Source organism: Ranitomeya imitator, chromosome 7 (genome assembly GCF_032444005.1).
Source record: "Ranitomeya imitator isolate aRanImi1 chromosome 7, aRanImi1.pri, whole genome shotgun sequence".
Taxonomy (NCBI): Eukaryota; Metazoa; Chordata; class Amphibia; order Anura; family Dendrobatidae; genus Ranitomeya; species Ranitomeya imitator.
Window position 1 is genome coordinate 225,759,842 of NC_091288.1, and position 25,169 is coordinate 225,785,010.

The 25,169-nt window shown below is 68.2% G+C and overlaps 2 protein-coding genes across 5 annotated transcripts in view; one reads left to right on the top strand and one right to left on the bottom strand.

Annotated features, from left to right (window-relative positions):
• Positions 1–14,149, bottom strand: part of RNF40 (ring finger protein 40) — a 42,229-nt gene extending 28,080 nt beyond the window's left edge. For both annotated transcript variants that reach the window (XM_069735247.1, XM_069735248.1), the window contains exons 1-2: positions 14,013–14,149; positions 501–695 (exon numbers count right to left, since the gene is read on the bottom strand). In XM_069735247.1, the coding sequence (XP_069591348.1) occupies positions 501–632 (132 nt within the window). In that variant the 5' untranslated portion in view covers positions 633–695; positions 14,013–14,149. The remainder of the gene's footprint in view (positions 1–500; positions 696–14,012) is intronic.
• Positions 14,150–14,162: 13 nt separating this feature from the next.
• The window catches only part of CFAP119 (cilia and flagella associated protein 119), a 30,456-nt gene continuing 19,449 nt past the window's right edge, over positions 14,163–25,169 (top strand). For all 3 annotated transcript variants that reach the window (XM_069735251.1, XM_069735253.1, XM_069735252.1), the window contains exon 1: positions 14,163–14,293. In XM_069735251.1, the coding sequence (XP_069591352.1) occupies positions 14,264–14,293 (30 nt within the window). In that variant the 5' untranslated portion in view covers positions 14,163–14,263. The remainder of the gene's footprint in view (positions 14,294–25,169) is intronic.

A 25,169-nucleotide genomic window follows, 5' to 3' on the forward strand; every position in this document is an offset into this window, starting at 1 on the left:
AACGAGGAGGAGGGGCAAGGGTGGGGTGCCACTAAGCAGGAGGGGCTCCAGGGAGGAGGGGCGAAGGGGCGCTACACAGAGAAGGAGGGGCGCTAAGGGGATGGGCGTGGGATGCACCAAGGAAGAGCGGTGAAGGACGAAGGACGTGCTGAGGAGGAAGAGGCCAAGTGGGGGGTTGGGAGACACAGAGGTGGAGGGGCGAGGGCAGAGGAGGATGGATGAGAGGGAGAGCAGAGGAGGCAGAGGGACGCACCGCGGAAGAAGGGACACAGAGGAGGGGTGAGGGCAGAGGAGGAGGGGTGAGGGCAGAGGAGGAGGGGCGAGAGGGAGGCTCCGAGGAGGATGAGGGAGCGCCAAGGAGGAGGGTTGAGGAGGGCACAGAGGAGGAGGCGCCGAGGAGGAGGGGGGTGTCGGGGGAAAAAAGGCGGCATGGGGGAGGAGGTGAGGGAGCGGCAAGGAAGAGGCGCGAGTGATGCGCTGGGGAAGAGGGGCGCACTGACCGTAGAGGAGATGCCGCCCAGGCGGATGGGCTCGATCAGCGTTGTCGGCGTCTTCTCCTCATGGTTGGGCTTCTTTTCCGGGGGGCCAGACACTCCGTCCCCCGATGCTCTCTTGTTACCGGGGGCGGACATATTGGTCTTGGTTGTGGTCACTTCAGCAGATGTGGCGGTCTCTATGCGGTCGAAATGTCATATCTACAACCAGTAAACAGAGGTGATCACTGACGACACCGCCTCGTATCTATGACAACCCCGGCCAACACTCCCTGAAATCACAGGGAGATGGTCACCTGAGAGCAGCGCAATGTACAGAGGAGGCAGCGAGTAGTGAGGAGGCAGCGAGGAAGCAGTAAGGAGACAGCGAGTAGCGAGGAAGCAGTGAGGAAGCAGTGAGCAGACAGCGAGGAAGCAGCGAGGAGCGAGGAAGCAGCGAGGAGGCAGCGAGTAGTGAGGAGGCAGCGAGGAAGCATTGAGGAGACAGCGAGGAAGCAGTGGGGAGGCAGAAAGGAGCGAGGAAGCAGTGAGAAGACAGCGAGGAAGCAGTGAGGAGGCAGAGAGGAGCGAGGAAGCAGTGAGGAGACAGTGAGGAGGCAGCAAGGAAGTAGTGGGGAGGCAGCGAGGAAGCAGTGGGGAGGCAGCGAGGAAGCAGTGGGGAGGCAGCGAAGAAGCAGTGGGGAGGCAGCGAGGAAGCAGTGAGGAGGCAGCGAGGAAGCAGCGAGGAGGCAGCGAGGAAGCAGCGAGGAGGCAGCGAGGAAGCAGTGAGGAAGCAGCGAGGAGGCAGCGAGGAAGCAGTGAGGAGGCAGCGAGGAAGCAGCGAGGAAGCAGTGAGGAGGCAGCGAGGAAGCAGTGAGGAGGCAGCGAGGAGGCAGCGAGGAAGCAGTGAGGAAGAAGCGAGGAGGCAGCAAGAAAGCCGTGAGGAAGCAGTGAGGAGGAAGCAGTGAGGAGGCAGCAAGGAAGAAGGGAGGAAGCAGTGAGGAGGAAGCAGTGAGGAGGCAGCAAGAAAGCCGTGAGGAAGCAGTGAGGAGGAAGCAGTGAGGAGGCAGCAAGGAAGAAGGGAGGAAGCAGCGAGGAGGCAGAGAGGAAGCGGTGATGAGGCAGAGAGGAAGCGGTGAGGAGGCAGCGAGGAAGCGGTGAGGAGGCAGCGAGGAAGCAGCAAGGAGGCAGTGAGGAAGCAGTGAGGAAGCAGTGAGGAGGCAGTGAGGAGGCAGTGAGGAAGCAGTGAGGAGGCAGTGAGGAGGCAGTGAGGAGGCAGCAAGGAAGCAGTGAGGAAGCAGCGAGGGAGCAGTGAGGAGGCAGAGAGGAGGCAGCGAGGAAGCAGAGAGGAAGCAGTGAGGAGGCAGCGAGGAAGCAGTGAGGAAGCAGTGAAAAGGCAGCGAGGAAGCAGTGAGGCAGCGAGGAAGCAGAGAGGAAGCAGCAAGGAGGCAGAGAGGAAGCAGTGAGGAGGAAGCAAGGAAGCAGCGAGAAAGTAGTGAGGAAGCAGCAAGGAGGCAGAGAGGAAGCAGTGAGGAGGAAGCAGTGAGGAGGCAGTGGGGAGGCAGAGAGGAAGCAGTGAGCAGGCAGCGAGGAAGCAGTGAGGAAGCAGCGAAAAGCCAGCAAGGAAGCAGAGAGGAAGCAGTGAGGAGGCAGCAAGGAAGTAGTGAGGAAGCAGTGAGGAAGCAGTGAGGAGGAAGCAGTGAGGAGGCAGCGAGGAAGCAGTGAGGAGGAAGCAGTGAGGAGGCAGCAAGGAAGCAGTGAGGAGGCAGCGAGGAAGCAGTGAGGAAGCAGCGAGGAAGCAGCGAGGAAGCAGTGAGGAGGCAGCGAGGAAGCAGTGAGGAAGCAGCGAGGAAGCAGTGAGGAGGCAGCGAGGAAGCAGTGAGGAGGCAGCGAGGAAGCAGCGAGGAGGCAGAGAGGAAGCAGTGAGGAGGCAGCAAGGAAGCAGTGAGGAGGCAGCGAGGAAGCAGTAAGGAAGCAGCGAAAAGGCAGCGAGGAAGCAGTGAGGAAGCAGCAAGGAGGCAGAGAGGAAGCAGTGAGGAGGAAGCAGTGAGGAGGCAGTGAGGAAGCAGCGAGAAAGTAGTGAGGAAGCAGCAAGGAGGCAGAGAGGAAGCAGTGAGGAGGAAGCAATGAGGAGGCAGCAAGGAAGCAGTGAGGAGGCAGCAAGGAAGCAGTGAGGAAGCAATGAGGAGGCAGCAAGGAAGCAGTGAGGAGGCAGCAAGGAAGCAGTGAGGAGGCAGCGAGGAAGCAGTGAGGAAGCAAAGAGGAAGCAGTGAGGAAGCAGAGAGGAGGCAGCGAGGAAGCAGTGAGGAAGCAGAGAGGAAGCAGTGAGGAAGCAGAGAGGAGGCAGAGAGGAAGCAGTGAGGAGGAAGCAGTGAGGAGGCAGCAAGGAAGCAGTGAGGAAGCAGCGAGAAAGTAGTGAGGAAGCAGCAAGGAGGCAGAGAGGAAGCAGTGAGGAGGAAGCAATGAGGAGGCAGCAAGGAAGCAGTGAGGAGGCAGCAAGGAAGCAGTGAGGAAGCAATGAGGAGGCAGCAAGGAAGCAGTGAGGAGGCAGCAAGGAAGCAGTGAGGAGGCAGCGAGGAAGCAGTGAGGAAGCAGAGAGGAAGCAGTGAGGAAGCAGAGAGGAGGCAGAGAGGAAGCGGTGAGGAGGCAGCGAGGAAGCGGTGAGGAGGCAGCGAGGAAGCGGTGAGGAGGCAGTGAGGAAGCGGTGAGGAGGCAGTGAGGAGGCAGTGAGGAGGAAGCAGTGAGGAAGCAGTGAGGAAGCAGCGAGGGAGCAGTGAGGAGGCAGAGAGGAAGCAGCGAAAAGGCAGCGAGGAAGCAGCGAGGAAGCGGTGAGGAGGCAGTGAGGAGGCAGTGAGGAGGCAGTGAGGAGGAAGCAGTGAGGAAGCAGCGAGGGAGCAGTGAGGAGGCAGAGAGGAAGCAGCGAAAAGGCAGCGAGGAAGCAGCGAGGAAGCAGTGAGGAGGCAGCGAGGAAGCAGTGAGGAAGCAGTGAAAAGGCAGCGAGGAAGCAGTGAGGCAGCGAGGAAGCAGAGAGGAAGCAGCAAGGAGGCAGAGAGGAAGCAGTGAGGAGGAAGCAAGGAAGCAGTGAGGAAGCAGCGAGAAAGTAGTGAGGAAGCAGCAAGGAGGCAGAGAGGAAGCAGTGAGGAGGAAGCAGTGAGGAGGCAGTGGGGAAGCAGTGAGCAGGCAGCGAGGAAGCAGTGAGGAAGCAGCGAAAAGCCAGCAAGGAAGCAGAGAGGAAGCAGTGAGGAGGCAGCAAGGAAGTAGTGAGGAAGCAGTGAGGAGGCAGCAAGGAAGCAGTGAGGAAGCAGTGAGGAGGAAGCAAGGAAGCAGCGAGAAAGTAGTGAGGAGGAAGCAAGGAAGCAGCGAGAAAGTAGTGAGGAAGCAGCAAGGAGGCAGAGAGGAAGCAGTGAGGAGGAAGCAGTGAGGAGGCAGTGGGGAGGCAGAGAGGAAGCAGTGAGCAGGCAGCGAGGAAGCAGTGAGGAAGCAGCGAAAAGCCAGCAAGGAAGCAGAGAGGAAGCAGTGAGGAGGCAGCAAGGAAGTAGTGAGGAAGCAGTGAGGAAGCAGTGAGGAGGAAGCAGTGAGGAGGCAGCGAGGAAGCAGTGAGGAGGAAGCAGTGAGGAGGCAGCAAGGAAGCAGTGAGGAGGCAGCGAGGAAGCAGTGAGGAGGCAGAGAGGAAGCAGCGAGGAGGCAGAGAGGAAGCAGTGAGGAGGCAGCAAGGAAGCAGTGAGGAGGCAGCGAGGAAGCAGTAAGGAAGCAGCGAAAAGGCAGCGAGGAAGCAGTGAGGAAGCAGCAAGGAGGCAGAGAGGAAGCAGTGAGGAGGAAGCAGTGAGGAGGCAGCAAGGAAGCAGTGAGGAAGCAGCGAGAAAGTAGTGAGGAAGCAGCAAGGAGGCAGAGAGGAAGCAGTGAGGAGGAAGCAATGAGGAGGCAGCAAGGAAGCAGTGAGGAGGCAGCAAGGAAGCAGTGAGGAAGCAATGAGGAGGCAGCAAGGAAGCAGTGAGGAGGCAGCAAGGAAGCAGTGAGGAGGCAGCGAGGAAGCAGTGAGGAAGCAGAGAGGAAGCAGTGAGGAAGCAGAGAGGAGGCAGCGAGGAAGCAGTGAGGAAGCAGAGAGGAAGCAGTGAGGAAGCAGAGAGGAGGCAGAGAGGAAGCAGTGAGGAGGCAGCAAGGAAGCAGTGAGGAAGCAGCGAGAAAGTAGTGAGGAAGCAGCAAGGAGGCAGAGAGGAAGCAGTGAGGAGGAAGCAATGAGGAGGCAGCAAGGAAGCAGTGAGGAGGCAGCAAGGAAGCAGTGAGGAAGCAATGAGGAGGCAGCAAGGAAGCAGTGAGGAGGCAGCAAGGAAGCAGTGAGGAGGCAGCGAGGAAGCAGTGAGGAAGCAGAGAGGAGGCAGAGAGGAAGCAGTGAGGAAGCAGAGAGGAGGCAGAGAGGAAGCGGTGAGGAGGCAGCGAGGAAGCGGTGAGGAGGCAGCGAGGAAGCGGTGAGGAGGCAGTGAGGAAGCGGTGAGGAGGCAGTGAGGAGGCAGTGAGGAGGAAGCAGTGAGGAAGCAGCGAGGGAGCAGTGAGGAGGCAGAGAGGAAGCAGCGAAAAGGCAGCGAGGAAGCAGCGAGGAAGCAGTGAGGAGGCAGTGAGGAAGCAGTGAAAAGGCAGCGAGGAAGCAGTGAGGCAGCGAGGAAGCAGAGAGGAAGCAGCAAGGAGGCAGAGAGGAAGCAGTGAGGAGGAAGCAAGGAAGCAGTGAGGAAGCAGCGAGAAAGTAGTGAGGAAGCAGCAAGGAGGCAGAGAGGAAGCAGTGAGGAGGAAGCAGTGAGGAGGCAGTGGGGAAGCAGTGAGCAGGCAGCGAGGAAGCAGTGAGGAAGCAGCGAAAAGCCAGCAAGGAAGCAGAGAGGAAGCAGTGAGGAGGCAGCAAGGAAGTAGTGAGGAAGCAGTGAGGAGGCAGCAAGGAAGCAGTGAGGAAGCAGTGAGGAGGAAGCAGTGAGGAGGCAGCGAGGAAGCAGTGAGGAGGAAGCAGTGAGGAAGCAGCAAGGAGGCAGAAAGGAGGAAGCAGTAAGGAGGCAGCAAGGAAGCAGTGAGGAAGCAATGAGGAGGCAGCGAGGAAGCAGTGAGGAGGCAGAGTGGAAGCAGCAAGGAGGCAGAGAGGAAGCAGTGAGGAGGCAGCGAGGAAGCAGTGAGGAAGCAGCGAAAAGGCAGCAAGGAAGCAGAGAGGAAGCAGAGAGGAAGCAGCAAGGAGGCAGAGAGGAAGCGGTGAGGAGGCAGAGAGGAAGTGGTGAGGAGGCAGAGAGGAAGCGGTGAGGAGGCAGAGAGGAAGCGGTGAGGAAGCAGCAAGGAGGCAGTGAGGAAGCAGTGAGGAAGCAGTGAGGAGGCAGCAAGGAAGCAGTGAGGAAGCAGTGAGGAGGCAGCAAGGAAGCAGTGAGGAGGAAGCAGTGAGGAGGCAGCGAGGAAGCAGTGAGGAGGCAGCAAGGAAGCAGTGAGGAGGCAGCGAGGAAGCAGTGAGGAGGCAGAGAGGAAGCAGCGAGGAGGCAGAGAGGAAGCAGTGAGGAGGCAGCAAGGAAGCAGTGAGGAGGCAGCGAGGAAGCAGTAAGGAAGCAGCGAAAAGGCAGCGAGGAAGCAGTGAGGAAGCAGCAAGGAGGCAGAGAGGAAGCAGTGAGGAGGAAGCAGTGAGGAGGCAGCAAGGAAGCAGTGAGGAAGCAGCGAGAAAGTAGTGAGGAAGCAGCAAGGAGGCAGAGAGGAAGCAGTGAGGAGGAAGCAATGAGGAGGCAGCAAGGAAGCAGTGAGGAGGCAGCAAGGAAGCAGTGAGGAAGCAATGAGGAGGCAGCAAGGAAGCAGTGAGGAGGCAGCAAGGAAGCAGTGAGGAGGCAGCGAGGAAGCAGTGAGGAAGCAGAGAGGAGGCAGCGAGGAAGCAGTGAGGAAGCAGAGAGGAAGCAGTGAGGAAGCAGAGAGGAGGCAGAGAGGAAGCAGTGAGGAGGAAGCAGTGAGGAGGCAGCAAGGAAGCAGTGAGGAAGCAGCGAGAAAGTAGTGAGGAAGCAGCAAGGAGGCAGAGAGGAAGCAGTGAGGAGGAAGCAATGAGGAGGCAGCAAGGAAGCAGTGAGGAGGCAGCAAGGAAGCAGTGAGGAAGCAGTGAGGAGGCAGCAAGGAAGCAGTGAGGAGGCAGCGAGGAAGCAGTGAGGAAGCAGAGAGGAGGCAGAGAGGAAGCAGTGAGGAAGCAGAGAGGAGGCAGAGAGGAAGCGGTGAGGAGGCAGCGAGGAAGCGGTGAGGAGGCAGCGAGGAAGCGGTGAGGAGGCAGTGAGGAAGCGGTGAGGAGGCAGTGAGGAGGCAGTGAGGAGGAAGCAGTGAGGAAGCAGCGAGGGAGCAGTGAGGAGGCAGAGAGGAAGCAGCGAAAAGGCAGCGAGGAAGCAGCGAGGAAGCAGTGAGGAGGCAGCGAGGAGGCAGCGAGGAAGCAGTGAAAAGGCAGCGAGGAAGCAGTGAGGCAGCGAGGAAGCAGAGAGGAAGCAGCAAGGAGGCAGAGAGGAAGCAGTGAGGAGGAAGCAAGGAAGCAGTGAGGAAGCAGCGAGAAAGTAGTGAGGAAGCAGCAAGGAGGCAGAGAGGAAGCAGTGAGGAGGAAGCAGTGAGGAGGCAGTGGGGAAGCAGTGAGCAGGCAGCGAGGAAGCAGTGAGGAAGCAGCGAAAAGCCAGCAAGGAAGCAGAGAGGAAGCAGTGAGGAGGCAGCAAGGAAGTAGTGAGGAAGCAGTGAGGAGGCAGCAAGGAAGCAGTGAGGAAGCAGTGAGGAGGAAGCAGTGAGGAGGCAGCGAGGAAGCAGTGAGGAGGAAGCAGTGAGGAGGCAGCAAGGAAGCAGTGAGGAAGCAGCAAGGAGGCAGAAAGGAGGAAGCAGTAAGGAGGCAGCAAGGAAGCAGTGAGGAAGCAATGAGGAGGCAGCAAGGAAGCAGTGAGGAGGCAGCGAGGAAGCAGTGAGGAGGCAGAGTGGAAGCAGCAAGGAGGCAGAGAGGAAGCAGTGAGGAGGCAGCGAGGAAGCAGTGAGGAAGCAGCGAAAAGGCAGCAAGGAAGCAGAGAGGAAGCAGAGAGGAAGCAGCAAGGAGGCAGAGAGGAAGCGGTGAGGAGGCAGAGAGGAAGTGGTGAGGAGGCAGAAAGGAAGCGGTGAGGAGGCAGAGAGGAAGCGGTGAGGAAGCAGCAAGGAGGCAGTGAGGAAGCAGTGAGGAAGCAGTGAGGAGGCAGCAAGGAAGCAGTGAGGAAGCAGCGAGGGAGCAGTGAGGAGGCAGAGAGGAAGCAGCGAAAAGGCAGCGAGGAAGCAGAGAGGAAGCAGAGAGGAGGCAGTGAGGAAGCAGTGAAAAGGCAGCGAGGAAGCAGTGAAAAGGCAGCGAGGAAGCAGTGAGGCAGCGAGGAAGCAGAGAGGAAGCAGCAAGGAGGCAGAGAGGAAGCAGTGAGGAGGAAGCAGTGAGGAGGCAGCAAGGAAGCAGTGAGGAAGCAGCGAGAAAGTAGTGAGGAAGCAGCAAGGAGGCAGAGAGGAAGCAGTGAGGAGGAAGCAGTGAGGAGGCAGCGAGGAAGCAGTGAGGAAGCAGCGAAAAGGCAGCAAGGAAGCAGAGAGGAAGCAGTGAGGAGGCAGCAAGGAAGCAGAGAGGAAGCAGTGAGGAGGCAGCAAGGAAGCAGTGAGGAGGCAGCAAGGAAGCAGTGAGGAAGCAGTGAGGAGGAACCAGTGAGGAGGAAGCAGTGAGGAGGCAGCAAGGAAGCAGTGAGGAAGCAGTGAGGAGGCAGCAAGGAAGCAGTGAGGAAGCAGTGAGGAGGAAGCAGTGAGGAGGCAGCGAGGAAGCAGTGAGGAGGAAGCAGTGAGGAGGCAGCAAGGAAGCAGTGAGGAAGCAGCAAGGAGGCAGAGAGGAAGCAGTGAGGAGGAAGCAGTGAGGAGGCAGCAAGGAAGCAGTGAGGAAGCAGTGAGGAGGCAAGGAAGCAGTGAGGAGGCAGCGAGGAAGCAGTGAGGAGGCAGCAAGGAAGCAGTGAGGAAGCAGTGAGGAGGCAGCGAGGAAGCAGTGAAGAAGCAGAGAGGAAGCAGCAAGGAGGCAGAGAGGAAGCAGTGAGGAGGCAGCAAGGAAGCAGTGAGGAGGCAGCGAGGAAGCAGTGAGGAAGCAGCGAAAAGGCAGCAAGGAAGCAGAGAGGAAGCAGAGAGGAAGCGGTGAGGAGGCAGCAAGGAAGCAGTGAGGAGGCAGCAAGGAAGCAGTGAGGAGGCAGCAAGGAAGCAGTGAGGAAGCAGAGAGGAAGCAGAGAGGAAGCAGCGAGGAGGCAGCAAGGAAGCAGTGAGGAGGCAGCAAGGAAGCAGTGAGGAGGCAGCAAGGAAGCAGTGAGGAAGCAGAGAGGAAGCAGAGAGGAAGCAGCAAGGAAGCAGTGAGGAAGCAATGAGGAGGCAGCAAGGAAGCAGTGAGGAGGCAGCAAGGAAGCAGTGAGGAGGCAGCAAGGAAGCAGTGAGGAGGCAGCAAGGAAGCAGTGAGGAAGCAGAGAGGAAGCAGAGAGGAAGCAGCGAGGAGGCAGCAAGGAAGCAGTGAGGAAGCAATGAGGAGGCAGCAAGGAAGCAGTGAGGAGGCAGCAAGGAAGCAGTGAGGAAGCAGAGAGGAAGCAGTGAGGAGGCAGCAAGGAAGCAGTGAGGAAGCAATGAGGCAGCAAGGAAGCAGTGAGGAGGCAGCAAGGAAGCAGTGAGGAAGCAGTGAGGAGGCAGCAAGGAAGCAGTGAGGAGGCAGCAAGGAAGCAGTGAGGAGGCAGAGAAGAAGTGAGGAGGCAGCAAGGAAGCAGTGAGGAGGCAGCAAGGAAGCAGTGAGGAGGCAGCAAGGAAGCAGTGAGGAGGCAGCAAGGAGGCAGCAAGGAAGCAGTGAGGAAGCAGCAAGGAGGCAGAGAGGAAGCAGCAAGGAAGCAGTGAGGAAGCAGCGAGGAAGCAGTGAGGAGGCAGCAAGGAGGCAGAGAGGAAGCAGCAAGGAAGCAGTGAGGAAGCAGCAAGGAAGCAGTGAGGAGGCAGCGAGGAAGCAGTGAGGAGGCAGCGAGGAAGCAGTGAGGAGGCAGCAAGGAAGCAGTGAGGCAGCGAGGAAGCAGAGAAGCAGTGAGGAGGAAGCAGTGAGGAGGCAGCGAGAAAGTAGTGAGGAAGCAGCAAGGAGGCAGAGAGGAAGCAGTGAGGAGGAAGCAGTGAGGAGGCAGCGAGGAAGCAGTGAGGAAGCAGCGAAAAGGCAGCAAGGAAGCAGAGAGGAAGCAGTGAGGAGGCAGCAAGGAAGCAGAGAGGAAGCAGTGAGGAGGCAGCAAGGAAGCAGTGAGGAGGCAGCAAGGAAGCAGTGAGGAGGAACCAGTGAGGAGGAAGCAGTGAGGAGGCAGCAAGGAAGCAGTGAGGAAGCAGTGAGGAGGCAGCAAGGAAGCAGTGAGGAGGAAGCAGTGAGGAGGCAGCGAGGAAGCAGTGAGGAGGAAGCAGTGAGGAGGCAGCAAGGAAGCAGTGAGGAAGCAGCAAGGAGGCAGAGAGGAAGCAGTGAGGAGGCAGCAGTGAGGAGGCAGCAAGGAAGCAGTGAGGAAGCAGTGAGGAGGCAGCAAGGAAGCAGTGAGGAGGCAGCGAGGAAGCAGTGAGGAAGCAGCAAGGAGGCAGAGAGGAAGCAGTGAGGAGGCAGCAAGGAAGCAGTGAGGAAGCAATGAGGAGGCAGCAAGGAAGCAGTGAGGAGGCAGCGAGGAAGCAGTGAGGAAGCAGAGAGGAAGCAGCAAGGAGGCAGAGAGGAAGCAGTGAAGAGGCAGCAAGGAAGCAGTGAGGAGGCAGCGAGGAAGCAGTGAGGAAGCAGCGAAAAGGCAGCAAGGAAGCAGAGAGGAAGCAGAGAGGAAGCAGCAAGGAGGCAGAGAGGAAGCGGTGAGGAGGCAGCAAGGAAGCAGTGAGGAGGCAGCAAGGAAGCAGTGAGGAGGCAGCGAGGAAGCAGTGAGGAAGCAGAGAGGAAGCAGAGAGGAAGCAGCAAGGAAGCAGCGAGGAAGCAGCAAGGAAGCAGCGAGGAAGCAGCAAGGAAGCAGTGAGGAGGCAGCAAGGAAGCAGTGAGGAGGCAGCGAGGAAGCAGTGAGGAAGCAGCGAGGAAGCAGAGAGGAAGCAGTGAGGAGGCAGCAAGGAAGCAGTGAGGAAGCAATGAGGAGGCAGCAAGGAAGCAGTGAGGAGGCAGCAAGGAAGCAGTGAGGAGGCAGCAAGGAAGCAGTGAGGAGGCAGCAAGGAAGCAGTAAGGAGGCAGAGAAGAAGTGAGGAGGCAGCAAGGAAGCAGTGAGGAGGCAGCAAGGAAGCAGTGAGGAAGCAGCAAGGTGGCAGAGAGGAAGCAGCAAGGAAGCAGTGAGGAGGCAGCAAGGAGGCAGTGAGGAAGCAGCGAGGAAGCAGTGAGGAGGCAGCAAGGAGGCAGAGAGGAAGCAGCAAGGAAGCAGTGAGGAGGCAGCAAGGAAGCAGTGAGGAAGCAGCGAGGAAGCAGTGAGGAGGCAGCGAGGAAGCAGTGAGGAGGCAGCAAGGAAGCAGTGAGGAGGCAGCAAGGAGGCAGTGAGGAGGCAGCAAGGAGGCAGAGAAGAAGTGAGGAGGCAGCAAGGAAGCAGTGAGGAGGCAGCAAGGAGGCAGAGAAGAAGCAGCAAGGAAGCAGTGAGGAGGCAGCAAGGAGGCAGAGAAGAAGCAGTGAGGAGGAAGCAAGGAAGCAGCGAGGAAGCAGCAAGGAAGCAGAGAGGAAGCAGCGAGGAAGCAGCGAGGAAGCAGCGAGGAAGCAGAGAGGAAGCAGCGAGGAAGCAGCGAGGAGGCAGCGAGGAAGCAGTGAGGAGGAGGCAGCGACCCAGCATCGGCTGCATTTGTGTTAAAATCAAAGCAAACGATGAATGTCCTCTTACCATGCAGTATAACTCCGCCCCCCAGCAGTGATTGGCTGCTGTCTGTATACAGTACATGGGCGGGGTTAAACAGAAAGCTGGGGGCGAGGTTACACACTACCAGCAGCCAATCAGTGTGGGGGCAGGGGTTACACAGAGACAGCGGCCAATCAGTGCTGGGGCGGGGTTACAGACAGCTGCCAATCAGTGCTGGGGGCGGGGTTACACACAGACAGCAGCCAATCAGTGTGGGGGCAGGGGTTACACAGCTGCCAGTCAGTGCTGGGGCGGGGTTACAGACAGCTGCCAATCAGTGCTGGGGGCGGGGTTACACAGAGACAGCGGCCAATCAGTGCTGGGGGCGGGGTTATACAGACACATCTGCCAAACAGTGCTGGGGGCGGGGTTATACAGACAGCTGCCAATCAGTGCTGGGGGCGGGGTTACACAGACAGCGGCCAATCAGTGCTGGGGGCGGGGCTACACAGAGACAGTGGCCAATCAGTGCTGGGGACGGGGTTACACAGACAGCTGCCAATCAGTGCTGGGGGCGGGGTTACACAGACAGCTGCAAATCAGTGCTGGGGGCGGGGTTACACAGAGACAGCGGCCAATCAGTGCTGGGGGCGGGGTTACACAGAGACAGCGGCCAATCAGTGCTGGGGGCGGGGTTACACAGACATCTGCCAATCAGTGATGGGGGCGGGGTTACACAGACAGCTGCCAGTCAGCGTTGGGGGCGGGGTTCCAATCGGTGCTGGGGGCGGGGCCACACAGCTGCCAATTGGTGCTGGGGGCGGGGCTACACAGCTGACAATTGGTGCTGGGGGCGGGGTTACACAGCTGACAATTGGTGCTGGGGGCGGGGTTACACAGCTGCCAATTGTGCTGGGGGCGGGGTTACACAGCTGCCAATTGTGCTGGGGGCGGGGCTACATAGCTGACAATTGGTGCTGGGGGCGGGGTTACACAGCTGACAATTGGTGCTGGGGGCGGGGCTACATAGCTGACAATTGGTGCTGGGGGCGGGGTTACACAGCTGACAATTGGTGCTGGGGGCGGGGTTACACAGCTGACAATTGGTGCTGGGGGCGGGGTTACACAGCTGACAATTGGTGCTGGGGGCGGGGCTACATAGCTGACAATTGGTGCTGGGGGCGGGGTTACACAGCTGACAATTGGTGCTGGGGGCGGGGCTACACAGCTGACAATTGGTGCTGGGGGCGGGGTTACACAGCTGACAATTGGTGCTGGGGGCGGGGTTACACAGCTGACAATTGGTGCTGGGGGCGGGGCTACACAGCTGACAATTGGTGCTGGGGGCGGGGCTACACAGCTGACAATTGTGCTGGGGGCGGGGCTACACAGCTGACAATTGGTGCTGGGGGCGGGGCTACACAGCTGACAATTGGTGCTGGGGGCGGGGCTACATAGCTGACAATTGGTGCTGGGGGCGGGGTTACACAGCTGACAATTGGTGCTGGGGGCGGGGCTACACAGCTGACAATCGGTGCTGGGGGCGGGGTTACACAGCTGACAATTGGTGCTGGGGGCGGGGTTACACAGCTGACAATTGGTGCTGGGGGCGGGGCTACACAGCTGACAATCGGTGCTGGGGGCGGGGTTACACAGCTGACAATTGGTGCTGGGGGCGGGGCTACACCGCTGACAATTGGTGCTGGGGGCGGGGTTACACAGCTGACAATTGGTGCTGGGGGCGGGGCTACATAGCTGACAATTGGTGCTGGGGGCGGGGTTACACAGCTGACAATTGGTGCTGGGGGCGGGGTTACACAGCTGACAATTGGTGCTGGGGGCGGGGCTACACAGCTGACAATTGGTGCTGGGGGCGGGGTTACACAGCTGACAATTGGTGCTGGGGGCGGGGCTACACAGCTGACAATTGGTGCTGGGGGCGGGGCTACACAGCTGACAATTGGTGCTGGGGGCGGGGCTACACCGCTGACAATTGGTGCTGGGGGCGGGGTTACACAGCTGACAATTGGTGCTGGGGGCGGGGCTACATAGCTGACAATTGGTGCTGGGGGCGGGGCTACATAGCTGACAATTGGTGCTGGGGGCGGGGTTACACAGCTGACAATTGGTGCTGGGGGCGGGGCTACATAGCTGACAATTGGTGCTGGGGGCGGGGCTACACAGCTGACAATTGGTGCTGGGGGCGGGGCTACACCGCTGACAATTGGTGCTGGGGGCGGGGTTACACAGCTGACAATTGGTGCTGGGGGCGGGGCTACATAGCTGACAATTGGTGCTGGGGGCGGGGTTACACAGCTGACAATTGGTGCTGGGGGCGGGGCTACATAGCTGACAATTGGTGCTGGGGGCGGGGCTACACCGCTGACAATTGGTGCTGGGGGCGGGGTTACACAGCTGACAATTGGTGCTGGGGGCGGGGCTACACAGCTGACAATTGGTGCTGGGGGCGGGGTTACACAGCTGACAATTGGTGCTGGGGGCGGGGCTACACAGCTGACAATTGGTGCTGGGGGCGGGGTTACACAGCTGACAATTGGTGCTGGGGGCGGAATGGCAGCGGCCGCCCGGAGCCGGACACAGACTCCCCGACGACCGCGGCCGTTATTGGGGGTCATCAGACATCAGTGTTGTTATCGGCCCCCAGACATGACGTCATTACGCTCATGCGCGCAGCAGAGGGCGGTAGTTCGGAGCCTCGCGCCGTTGACAGCTGGATACCGCGGCCCGTGCTCGCTCTTACCGTGTCCGCCATCTTCCCTCAGTAGTCGGATCTCCCCTCACATCTCTGCGCATGCGCCTTTACAGCCGACAGCGCTCCTTTAACGTCCCAGGGCCTCACGCTCACTGCTATTGGCTGCTGAGAGTGTCAGTTATAAGAGGCCGGATTACTATTGGCTGATGGTGAATGAACCCCGCCCAGCCGCCGTTACCCATGGTAACAGTGTGCCGGGCTTCAGATAAACTGTTGTCAGGGAGACCAGACGCAGAAAGATGAGGGAGGAAAGCGGGAGCCCGAGCCCGGTGAGGAGGAGGGGAGCGGGGCCCGGTGAGGAGGAGGGGGCCGGGGCCCGGTGAGGAGGAGGGGGAGGACGGGGCCCGGTGAGGAGGAGGGGGCCGGGCCCGGTGAGGAGGAGGGGAGGACGGGGCCCGGTGAGGAGGAGGGGGAGGACGGGGCCCGGTGAGGAGGAGGGGGAGGACGGGGCCCGGTGAGGAGGAGGGGGCCGGTGAGGAGGAGGGGGAGGACGGGGCCCGGTGAGGAGGAGGGGAGCGGGGCTCGGTGAGGAGGAGGGGGAGGACGGGGCCCGGTGAGGAGGAGGGGAGCGGGGCTCGGTGAGGAGGAGGGGGAGGGCGGGGCCCGGTGAGGAGGACGGGGCCCGGTGAGGAGGAGGGGGAGGGCGGGGCCCGGTGAGGAGGAGGGGGAGGACGGGGCCCGGTGAGGAGGAGGGGGCCGGTGAGGAGGAGGGGGAGGACGGGGCCCGGTGAGGAGGAGGGGGCCGGGACCCGGTGAGGAGGAGGAGGAGGACGGGGCCCGGTGAGGAGGAGGGGGAGGACGGGGCCCGGTGAGGAGGAGGGGGAGGACGGGGCCCGGTGAGGAGGAGGGGGCCGGGACCCGGTGAGGAGGAGGGGGAGGACGGGGCCCGGTGAGGAGGAGGGGGCCGGTGAGGAGGAGGGGGAGGACGGGGCCCGGTGAGGAGGAGGGGGCCGGTGAGGAGGAGGGGGCCGGTGAGGAGGAGGGGGAGGACAGGGCCCGGTGAGGAGGAGGGGGAGGACGGGGCCCGGTGAGGAGGAGGGGGAGGACGGGGCCCGGTGAGGAGGAGGGGGCCGGGACCCGGTGAGGAGGAGGGGGAGGACGGGGCCCGGTGAGGAGGAGGGGGCCGGTGAGGAGGAGGGGGAGGACGGGGCCCGGTGAGGAGGAGGGGGCCGGGGCCCGGTGAAGAGGAGGGGAGCGGGGCCCGGTGAGGAGGAGGAGGAGGACGGGGCCCGGTGAGGAGGAGGGGGAGGACGGGGCCCGGTGAGGAGGAGGGGGAGGACGGGGCCCGGTGAGGAGGAGGGGGCCGGGACCCGGTGAGGAGGAGGGGGAGGACGGGGCCCGGTGAGGAGGAGGGGGCCGGTGAGGAGGAGGGGGAGGACGGGGCCCGGTGAGGAGGAGGGGGCCGGGGCCCGGTGAGGAGGAGGGGAGCGGGGCCCGGTGAGGAGGAGGGGGAGGACGGGGCCCGGTGAGGAGGAGGGGGAGGACGGGGCCCGGTGAGGAGGAGGGGGCCGGTGAGGAGGAGGGGGAGGACGGGGCCCGGTGAGGAGGAGGGGGCCGGGGCCCGGTGAGGAGGAGGGGAGCGGGGCCCGGTGAGGAGGAGGGGGAGGACGGGGCCCGGTGAGGAGGAGGGGGAGGACGGGGCCCGGTGAGGAGGAGGGGGCCGGTGAGGAGGAGGGGGAGGACGGGGCCCGGTGAGGAGGAGGGGGCCGGGGCCCGGTGAGGAGGAGGGGAGCGGGGCCCGGTGAGGAGGAGGGGGAGGACGGGGCCCGGTGAGGAGGAGGGGGAGGACGGGGCCCGGTGAGGAGGAGGGGGCCCGGTGAGGAGGAGGGGAGCGGGGCCCAGTGAGGAGGAGGGGGCCGGGGCCCGGTGAGGAGGAGGGGAGCGGGGCCCGGTGAGGAGGAGGAGGGGAGCGGGGCCCGGTGAGGAGGAGGGGAGCGGGGCCCGATGCGGAGGAGGGGGAGGACGGGGCCCGGTGAGGAGGAGGGGGAGGACGGGGCCCGGTGAGGAGGAGGGGGAGGACGGGGCCCGGTGAGGAGGAGGGGGAGGACGGGGCCCGGTGAGGAGGAGGAGGGGCCCGGTGAGGAGGAGGGGGAGGACGGGGCCCGGTGAGGAGGAGGGGGAGGACGGGGCCCGGTGAGGAGGAGGGGAGCGGGGCCCGGTGAGGAGGAGGGGGAGGACGGGGCCCGGTGAGGAGGAGGGGGAGGACGGGCCCGGTGAGGAGGAGGGGAGCGGGGCCCGGTGAGGAGGAGGGGGAGGACGGGGCCCGGTGAGGAGGAGGGGGAGGACGGGGCCCGGTGAGGAGGAGGGGAGCGGGGCCCGGTGAGGAGGAGGGGAGCGGGGCCCGGTGCGGAGGAGGAGGGGCCCGGTGAGGAGGAGGGGGAGGACGGGGCCCGGTGAGGAGGAGGGGAGCGGGGCCCGGTGAGGAGGAGGGGAGCGGGGCCCGGTGAGGAGGAGGGGGAGGACGGGGCCCGGTGAGGAGGAGGGGAGCGGGGCCCGGTGAGGAGGAGGGGAGCGGGGCCCGGTGAGGAGGAGGGGAGCGGGGCCCAGTGAGGAGGAGGGGAGCGGGGCCCGGTGCGGAGGAGGGGGAGGACGGGGCCCGGTGAGGAGGAGGGGAGCGGGGCCCGGTGAGGAGGAGGGGGAGGACGGGGCCCGGTGAGGAGGAGGGGAGCGGGGCCCGGTGAGGAGGAGGGGGAGGACGGGGCCCGGTGAGGAGGAGGAGGGGCCCGGTGAGGAGGAGGGGGAGGACGGGGCCCGGTGAGGAGGAGGGGGAGGACGGGGCCCAGTGAGGAGGAGGGGAGCGGGGCCCGGTGAGGAGGAGGGGGAGGACGGGGCCCGGTGAGGAGGAGGAGGGGCCCGGTGAGGAGGAGGAGGGGCCCGGTGAGGAGGAGGGGGAGGACGGGGCCCGGTGAGGAGGAGGGGAGCGGGGCCCGGTGAGGAGGAGGGGGAGGACGGGGCCCGGTGAGGAGGAGGGGGAGGACGGGGCCCGGTGAGGAGGAGGGGGAGCGGGGCCCGGTGAGGAGGAGGGGAGCGGGGCCCAGTGAGGAGGAGGGGAGCGGGGCCCGGTGAGGAGGAGGGGAGCGGGGCCCGGTGAGGAGGAGGGGGCCGGGGCCCGGTGAGGAGGAGGGGGAGGACGGGGCCCGGTGAGGAGGAGGGGGCCGGGCCCGGTGAGGAGGAGGGGAGGACGGGGCCCGGTGAGGAGGAGGGGGAGGACGGGGCCCGGTGAGGAGGAGGGGGAGGACGGGGCCCGGTGAGGAGGAGGGGGCCGGGGCCCGGTGAGGAGGAGGGGAGCGGGGCCCGGTGAGGAGGAGGGGGAGGACGGGGCCCGGTGAGGAGGAGGGGGAGGGCGGGGCCCGGTGAGGAGGAGGGGGAGGGCGGGGCCCGGTGAGGAGGACGGGGCCCGGTGAGGAGGAGGGGGAGGGCGGGGCCCGGTGAGGAGGAGGGGGAGGACGGGGCCCGGTGAGGAGGAGGGGGCCGGTGAGGAGGAGGGGGAGGACGGGGCCCGGTGAGGAGGAGGGGAGCGGGGCCCGGTGAGGAGGAGGAGGAGGACGGGGCCCGGTGAGGAGGAGGGGGAGGACGGGGCCCGGTGAGGAGGAGGGGGAGGACGGGGCCCGGTGAGGAGGAGGGGGCCGGGACCCGGTGAGGAGGAGGGGGAGGACGGGGCCCGGTGAGGAGGAGGGGGAGGACGGGGCCCGGTGAGGAGGAGGGGGAGGACGGGGCCCGGTGAGGAGGAGGGGGAGGACGGGGCCCGGTGAGGAGGAGGGGGGAGGACGGGGCCCGGTGAGGAGGAGGGGGAGGACGGGGCCCGGTGAGGAGGAGGGGGAGGACGGGGCCCGGTGAGGAGGAGGGGGCCGGGACCCGGTGAGGAGGAGGGGGAGGACGGGGCCCGGTGAGGAGGAGGGGGAGGACGGGGCCCGGTGAGGAGGAGGGGGAGGACGGGGCCCGGTGAGGAGGAGGGGGAGGACGGGGCCCGGTGAGGAGGAGGGGGCCGGGGCCCGGTGAGGAGGAGGGGAGCGGGGCCCGGTGAGGAGGAGGGGGAGGACGGGGCCCGGTGAGGAGGAGGGGGAGGGCGGGGCCCGGTGAGGAGGACGGGGCCCGGTGAGGAGGAGGGGGAGGGCGGGGCCCGGTGAGGAGGAGGGGGCCCGGTGAGGAGGAGGGGAGCGGGGCCCGGTGAGGAGGAGGAGGGGAGCGGGGCCCGGTGAGGAGGAGGGGGCCGGGGCCCGGTGAGGAGGAGGGGAGCGGGGCCCGGTGAGGAGGAGGAGGGGAGCGGGGCCCGGTGAGGAGGAGGGGAGCGGGGCCCGATGCGGAGGAGGGGGGAGGACGGGGCCCGGTGAGGAGGAGGGGGAGGACGGGGCCCGGTGAGGAGGAGGGGGAGGACGGGGCCCGGTGAGGAGGAGGGGGAGGACGGGGCCCGGTGAGGAGGAGGGGGCCGGGGCCCGGTGAGGAGGAGGGGGCCGGGACCCGGTGAGGAGGAGGGGGAGGACGGGGCCCGGTGAGGAGGAGGGGGCCGGTGAGGAGGAGGGGGAGGACGGGGCCCGGTGAGGAGGAGGGGGCCGGTGAGGAGGAGGGGGAGGACAGGGCCCGGTGAGGAGGAGGGGGAGGACGGGGCCCGGTGAGGAGGAGGGGGAGGACGGGGCCCGGTGAGGAGGAGGGGGCCGGGACCCGGTGAGGAGGAGGGGGAGGACGGGGCCCGGTGAGGAGGAGGGGGCCGGTGAGGAGGAGGGGGAGGACGGGGCCCGGTGAGGAGGAGGGGGCCGGGGCCCGGTGAAGAGGAGGGGAGCGGGGCCCGGTGAGGAGGAGGAGGAGGACGGGGCCCGGTGAGGAGGAGGGGGAGGACGGGGCCCGGTGAGGAGGAGGGGGAGGACGGGGCCCGGTGAGGAGGAGGAGGAGGACGGGGCCCGGTGAGGAGGAGGGGGCCGGGACCCGGTGAGGAGGAGGGGGAGGACGGGGCCCGGTGAGGAGGAGGGGGCCGGTGAGGAGGAGGGGGAGGACGGGGCCCGGTGAGGAGGAGGGGGCCGGGGCCCGGTGAGGAGGAGGGGAGCGGGGCCCGGTGAGGAGGAGGGGGAGGACGGGGCCCGGTGAGGAGGAGGGGGCCGGTGAGGAGGAGGGGGAGGACGGGGCCCGGTGAGGAGGAGGGGGCCGGGGCCCGGTGAGGAGGAGGGGAGCGGGGCCCGGTGAGGAGGAGGGGGAGGACGGGGCCCGGTGAGGAGGAGGAGGACGGGGCCCGGTGAGGAGGAGGGGGCCGGTGAGGAGGAGGGGGAGGACGGGGCCCGGTGAGGAGGAGGGGGCCGGGGCCCGGTGAGGAGGAGGGGAGCGGGGCCCGGTGAGGAGGAGGGGGAGGACGGGGCCCGGTGAGGAGGAGGGGGAGGACGGGGCCCGGTGAGGAGGAGGGGGCCCGGTGAGGAGGAGGGGAGCGGGGCCCAGTGAGGAGGAGGGGGCCGGGGCCCGGTGAGGAGGAGGGGAGCGGGGCCCGGTGAGGAGGAGGAGGGGAGCGGGGCCCGGTGAGGAGGAGGGGAGCGGGGGCCCGATGCGGAGGAGGGGGAGGACGGGGCCCGGTGAGGAGGAGGGGGAGGACGGGGCCCGGTGAGGAGGAGGGGGAGGACGGGGGCCCGGTGAGGAGGAGGGGGGAGGACGGGGCCCGGTGAGGAGGAGGAGGGGCCCGGTGAGGAGGAGGGGGAGGACGGGGCCCGGTGAGGAGGAGGGGGAGGACGGGGCCCGGTGAGGAGGAGGGGAGCGGGGCCCGGTGAGGAGGAGGGGGAGGACGGGGCCCGGTGAGGAGGAGGGGGAGGACGGGCCCGGTGAGGAGGAGGGGAGCGGGGCCCGGTGAGGAGGAGGGGGGAGGACGGGGCCCGGTGAGGAGGAGGGGGAGGACGGGGCCCGGTGAGGAGGAGGGGAGCGGGGCCCGGTGAGGAGGAGGGGAGCGGGGCCCGGTGCGGAGGAGGAGGGGCCCGGTGAGGAGGAGGGGGAGGACGGGGCCCGGTGAGGAGGAGGGGAGCGGGGCCCGGTGAGGAGGAGGGGAGCGGGGCCCGGTGAGGAGGAGGGGGAGGACGGGGCCCGGTGAGGAGGAGGGGAGCGGGGCCCGGTGAGGAGGAGGGGAGCGGGGCCCGGTGAGGAGGAGGGGAGCGGGGCCCGGTGAGGAGGAGGGGAGCGGGGCCCAGTGAGGAGGAGGGGAGCGGGGCCCGGTGCGGAGGAGGGGGAGGACGGGGCCCGGTGAGGAGGAGGGGAGCGGGGCCCGGTGAGGAGGAGGGGGAGGACGGGGCCCGGTGAGGAGGAGGGGAGCGGGGCCCGGTGAGGAGGAGGGGGGAGGACGGGGCCCGGTGAGGAGGAGGAGGGGCCCGGTGAGGAGGAGGGGGAGGACGGGGGCCCGGTGAGGAGGAGGGGGAGGACGGGGCCCAGTGAGGAGGAGGGGAGCGGGGCCCGGTGAGGAGGAGGGGGAGGACGGGGCCCGGTGAGGAGGAGGAGGGGCCCGGTGAGGAGGAGGAGGGGCCCGGTGAGGAGGAGGGGGAGGACGGGGCCCGGTGAGGAGGAGGGGAGCGGGGCCCGGTGAGGAGGAGGGGGAGGACGGGGCCCGGTGAGGAGGAGGGGGAGGACGGGGCCCGGTGAGGAGGAGGGGGAGCGGGGCCCGGTGAGGAGGAGGGGAGCGGGGCCCGGTGAGGAGGAGGGGAGCGGGGGCCCGGTGAGGAGGAGGGGAGCGGGGCCCGGTGAGGAGGAGGGGAGCGGGGCCCGGTGAGGAGGAGGGGGAGGACGGGGCCCGGTGAGGAGGAGGGGAGCGGGGCCCGGTGCGGAGGAGGAGGGGCCCGGTGAGGAGGAGGGGGCCGGTAAGGAGGAGGGGGCCCGGTGCGGAGGAGGAGGCAGTGGCCCGGTGAGGAGGAGGGGGACGGGCCCGGTGAGGAGGAGGGGGCCCGGTGCTGAGGAGGAGGCAGTGGCCCGGTGAGGAGGAGGAGGCAGGGGCCCGGTGAGGAGGAGGGGGACGGGCCCGATGAGGAGGAGGGGGCCGGTGCTGAGGAGGAGGCAGTGGCCCGGTGAGGAGGAGGAGGCAGGGGCCCGGTGAGGAGGAGGGGGACGGGCCCGGTGCGGAGGAGGGGGCCGGTGAGGGGGCAGGGGCCCGATGCGGAGGAGGAGGGGCCCGGTGCGGAGGAGGGGGCCGGTGAGGAGGAGGGGGACGGGGCCCGGTGAGGAGGAGGAGGGGCCCGGTGAGGAGGAGGGGGCCCGGTGCGGAGGAGGGGGTCGGTGAGGGGGCAGGGGCCCGGTGCGGAGGAGGGGGCCGGTGAGGAGGAGGGGGCCCGGTGCGGAGGAGGAGGCAGTGGCCCGGTGAGGAGGAGGAGGCAGGGGCCCGGTGAGGAGGAGGAGGCAGGGGCCCGGTGAGGAGGAGGGGGACGGGGCCCGGTGAGGAGGCAGGGGCCCGGTGAGGAGGAGGGGGGACGGGGCCCGGTGCGGAGGAGGAGGGGGCCGGGGCCCGGTGAGGAGGAGGGGGCCGGGGCCCGGTGCGGAGGAGGGGGACGGGGCCCGGTGCGGAGGAGGGGGACGGGGCCCGGAGCGGAGGAGGGGGACGGGGCCCGGAGCGGAGGAGGGGGACGGGGCCCGGTGCGGAGGAGGGGGGAGGGGGCAGGGGCCCGGTGCGGAGGAGGGGGCCCGGTGAGGAGGAGGGGGCCGGGGCCCGGTGAGGAGGAGGGGGACGGGGCCCGGTGCGGAGGAGGAGGCAGGGGCCCGGTGCGGAGGAGGAGGCAGGGGCCCGGTGAGGAGGAGGGGGCCGGGGCCCGGTGAGGAGGAGGGGGCCGGGGCCCGGTCAGGAGGAGGGGGCAGGGGCCCGGTCAGGAGGAGGGGGCAGGGGCCCGGTGAGGAGGAGGGGGACGGGGCCCGGTGCGGAGGAGGAAGGGGGCCGGGGCCCGGTGAGGAGGAGGGGGCCGGGGCCCGGTGCGGAGGAGGGGGACGGGGCCCGGTGCGGAGGAGGAGGCAGGGGCCCGGTGAGGAGGAGGGGGCAGGGGCCCGGTGCGGAGGAGGGGGCCGGGGCCCGGTGCGGAGGAGGAGGCAGGGGCCCGGTGCGGAGGAGGAGGCAGGGGCCCGGTGAGGAGGAGGGGGGCCGGGGCCCGGTGAGGAGGAGGGGGACGGGGCCCGGTGCGGAGGAGGAGGCAGGGGCCCGGTGAGGAGGAGGGGGCAGGGGCCCGGTGTGGAGGAGGAGGCAGGGGCCCGGTGAGGAAGAGGGGGACGGGGCCCGGTGCGGAGGAGGAGGGGGGGCGGTGAGGGGGCAGGGGCCCGGTGCGGAGGAGGGGGCCGGTGAGGAGGAGGGGGCCCGGGTGCGGAGGAGGAGGCAGTGGCCCGGTGAGGAGGAGGGGGCAGGGGCCCGGTGAGGAGGAGGGGGGACGGGGCCCGGTGCAGAGGAGGAGGCAGGGGCCCGGTGAGGAGGAGGGGGCAGGGGCCCGGTGCGGAGGAGGAGGGGGCAGGGGCCCGGTGCGGAGGAGGGGGCAGGGGCCCGGTGCGGAGGAGGGGGCCGGGGCCCGGTGCGGAGGAGGGGGCCGGGGCCCGGTGCGGAGGAGGGGGCCGGGGCCCGGTGCGGAGGAGGAGGCAGGGGCCCGGTGAGGAGGAGGGGGCAGGGGCCCGGTGCGGAGGAGGAGGCAGGGGCCCGGTGAGGAAGAAGGGGACGGGGCCCGGTGAGGAGGAGGGGGCAGGGGCCCGGTGCGGAGGAGGAGGCAGGGGCCCGGTGAGAAGGAGGGGGCAGGGGCCCGGTGCGGAGGAGGAGGCAGGGGCCCGGTGAGGAGGAGGGGGCCGGGGCCCGGTGAGGAGGAGGGGGACGGGGCCCGGTGCGGAGGAGGAGGCAGGGGCCCGGTGAGGAGGAGGGGGCAGGGGCCCGGTGCGGAGGAGGAGGCAGGGGCCCGGTGAGGAAGAGGGGGACGGGGCCCGGTGCGGAGGAGGAGGGGGCCGGTGAGGGGGCAGGGGCCCGGTGCGGAGGAGGAGGCAGGGGCCCGGTGAGGAGGAGGGGGCAGGGGCCCGGTGCGGAGGAGGAGGCAGGGGCCCGGTGAGGAGGAGGGGGCAGGGGCCCGGTGCGGAGGAGGAGGCAGGGGCCCGGTGAGGAGGAGGGGGCCGGGGCCCGGTGAGGAGGAGGGGGCCGGGGCCCGGTGAGGAAGAGGGGGACGGGGCCCGATGCGGAGGAGGAGGGGGTCGGTGAGGGGGCAGGGGCCGGTGCGGAGGAGGAGGCAGGGGCCCCGGTGAGGAGGAGGGGGCCGGGGCCCGGTGAGGAGGAGGGGGACGGGGCCCGGTGCGGAGGAGGAGGCAGGGGCCCGGTGAGGAGGAGGGGGCAGGGGCCCGGTGCGGAGGAGGAGGCAGGGGCCCGGTGAGGAAGAGGGGGACGGGGCCCGGTGCGGAGGAGGAGGGGGCCGGTGAGGGGGCAGGGGCCCGGTGCGGAGGAGGAGGCAGGGGCCCGGTGAGGAGGAGGGGGCAGGGGCCCGGTGCGGAGGAGGAGGCAGGGGCCCGGTGAGGAGGAGGGGGCAGGGGCCCGGTGCGGAGGAGGAGGCCGGGGCCCGGTGAGGAGGAGGGGGCCGGGGCCCGGTGAGGAGGAGGGGGCCGGGGCCCGGTGAGGAAGAGGGGGACGGGGCCCGATGCGGAGGAGGAGGGGTCGGTGAGGGGGCAGGGGCCGGTGCGGAGGAGGAGGCAGGGGCCCGGTGAGGAGGAGGGGGCCGGGGCCCGGTGAGGAGGAGGGGGACGGGGCCCGGTGCGGAGGAGGAGGCAGGGGCCCGGTGAGCAGGAGGGGGCAGGGGCCCGGTGTGGAGGAGGAGGCAGGGGCCCGGTGAGGAAGAGGGGGACGGGGCCCGGTGCGGAGGAGGAGGGGGCCGGTGAGGGGGCAGGGGCCCGGTGCGGAGGAGGAGGCAGGGGCCCGGTGAGGAGGAGGGGGCAGGGGCCCGGTGCGGAGGAGGAGGCAGGGGCCCGGTGAGGAGGAGGGGGACGGGGCCCGGTGAGGAGGAGGGGGACGGGGCCCGGTGGGGAGGAGGGGGCAGGGGCCCGGTGCGGAGGAGGAGGCAGGGGCCCGGTGAGGAGGAGGAGGGGGCTGGGGCCCGGTGAGGAGGAGGGGGACGGGGCCCGGTGCGGAGGAAGAGGCAGGGGCCCGGTGAGGAGGAGGGGGCAGGGGCCCGGTGTGGAGGAGGAGGCAGGGGCCCGGTGAGGAAGAGGGGGACGGGGCCCGGTGCGGAGGAGGAGGGGGCCGGTGAGGGGGCAGGGGCCCGGTGCGGAGGAGGGGGCCGGTGAGGAGGAGGGGGCCCGGTGCGGAGGAGGAGGCAGTGGCCCGGTGAGGAGGAGGGGGCAGGGGCCCGGTGAGGAGGAGGGGGACGGGGCCCGGTGCAGAGGAGGAGGCAGGGGCCCGGTGAGGAGGAGGGGGCAGGGGCCCGGTGCGGAGGAGGAGGGGGCAGGGGCCCGGTGCGGAGGAGGGGGCCGGGGCCCGGTGCGGAGGAGGGGGCCGGGGCCCGGTGCGGAGGAGGGGGCCGGGGCCCGGTGCGGAGGAGGGGGACGGGGCCCGGTGCGGAGGAGGAGGCAGGGGCCCGGTGCGGAGGAGGAGGCAGAGGCCCGGTGAGGAAGAGGGGGACGGGGCCCGGTGAGGAGGAGGGGGCAGGGGCCCGGTGCGGAGGAGGAGGCAGGGGCCCGGTGAGGAGGAGGGGGCAGGGGCCCGGTGCGGAGGAGGAGGCAGGGGCCCGGTGAGGAGGAGGGGGCCGGGGCCCGGTGAGGAGGAGGGGGCCGGGGCCCGGTGAGGAGGAGGGGGACGGGGCCCGGTGCGGAGGAGGAGGCAGGGGCCCGGTGAGGAGGAGGGGGCAGGGGCCCGGTGCGGAGGAGGAGGCAGGGGCCCGGTGAGGAGGAGGGGGCAGGGGCCCGGTGCGGAGGAGGAGGCACGGGCCCGGTGAGGAGGAGGGGGACGGGGCCCGGTGAGGAAGAGGGGGACGGGGCCCGGTGCGGAGGAGGAGGGGGCCGGTGCGGAGGAGGAGGAGGGGGCAGGGGCCCGGTGAGGTGGAGGGGGCCCGGTGAGGAGGAGGGGGCAGGAGCCCGGTGAGGAGGGGGACGGGGCCCGGTGAGAAGGGGGCCAGGGCCCGGTGCGGAGGAGGGGGCCCGGTGAGGAGGAGGGGGCCCGGTGAGGAGGAGGGGGCCGGGGCCCGGTGAGGAGGATGGGAG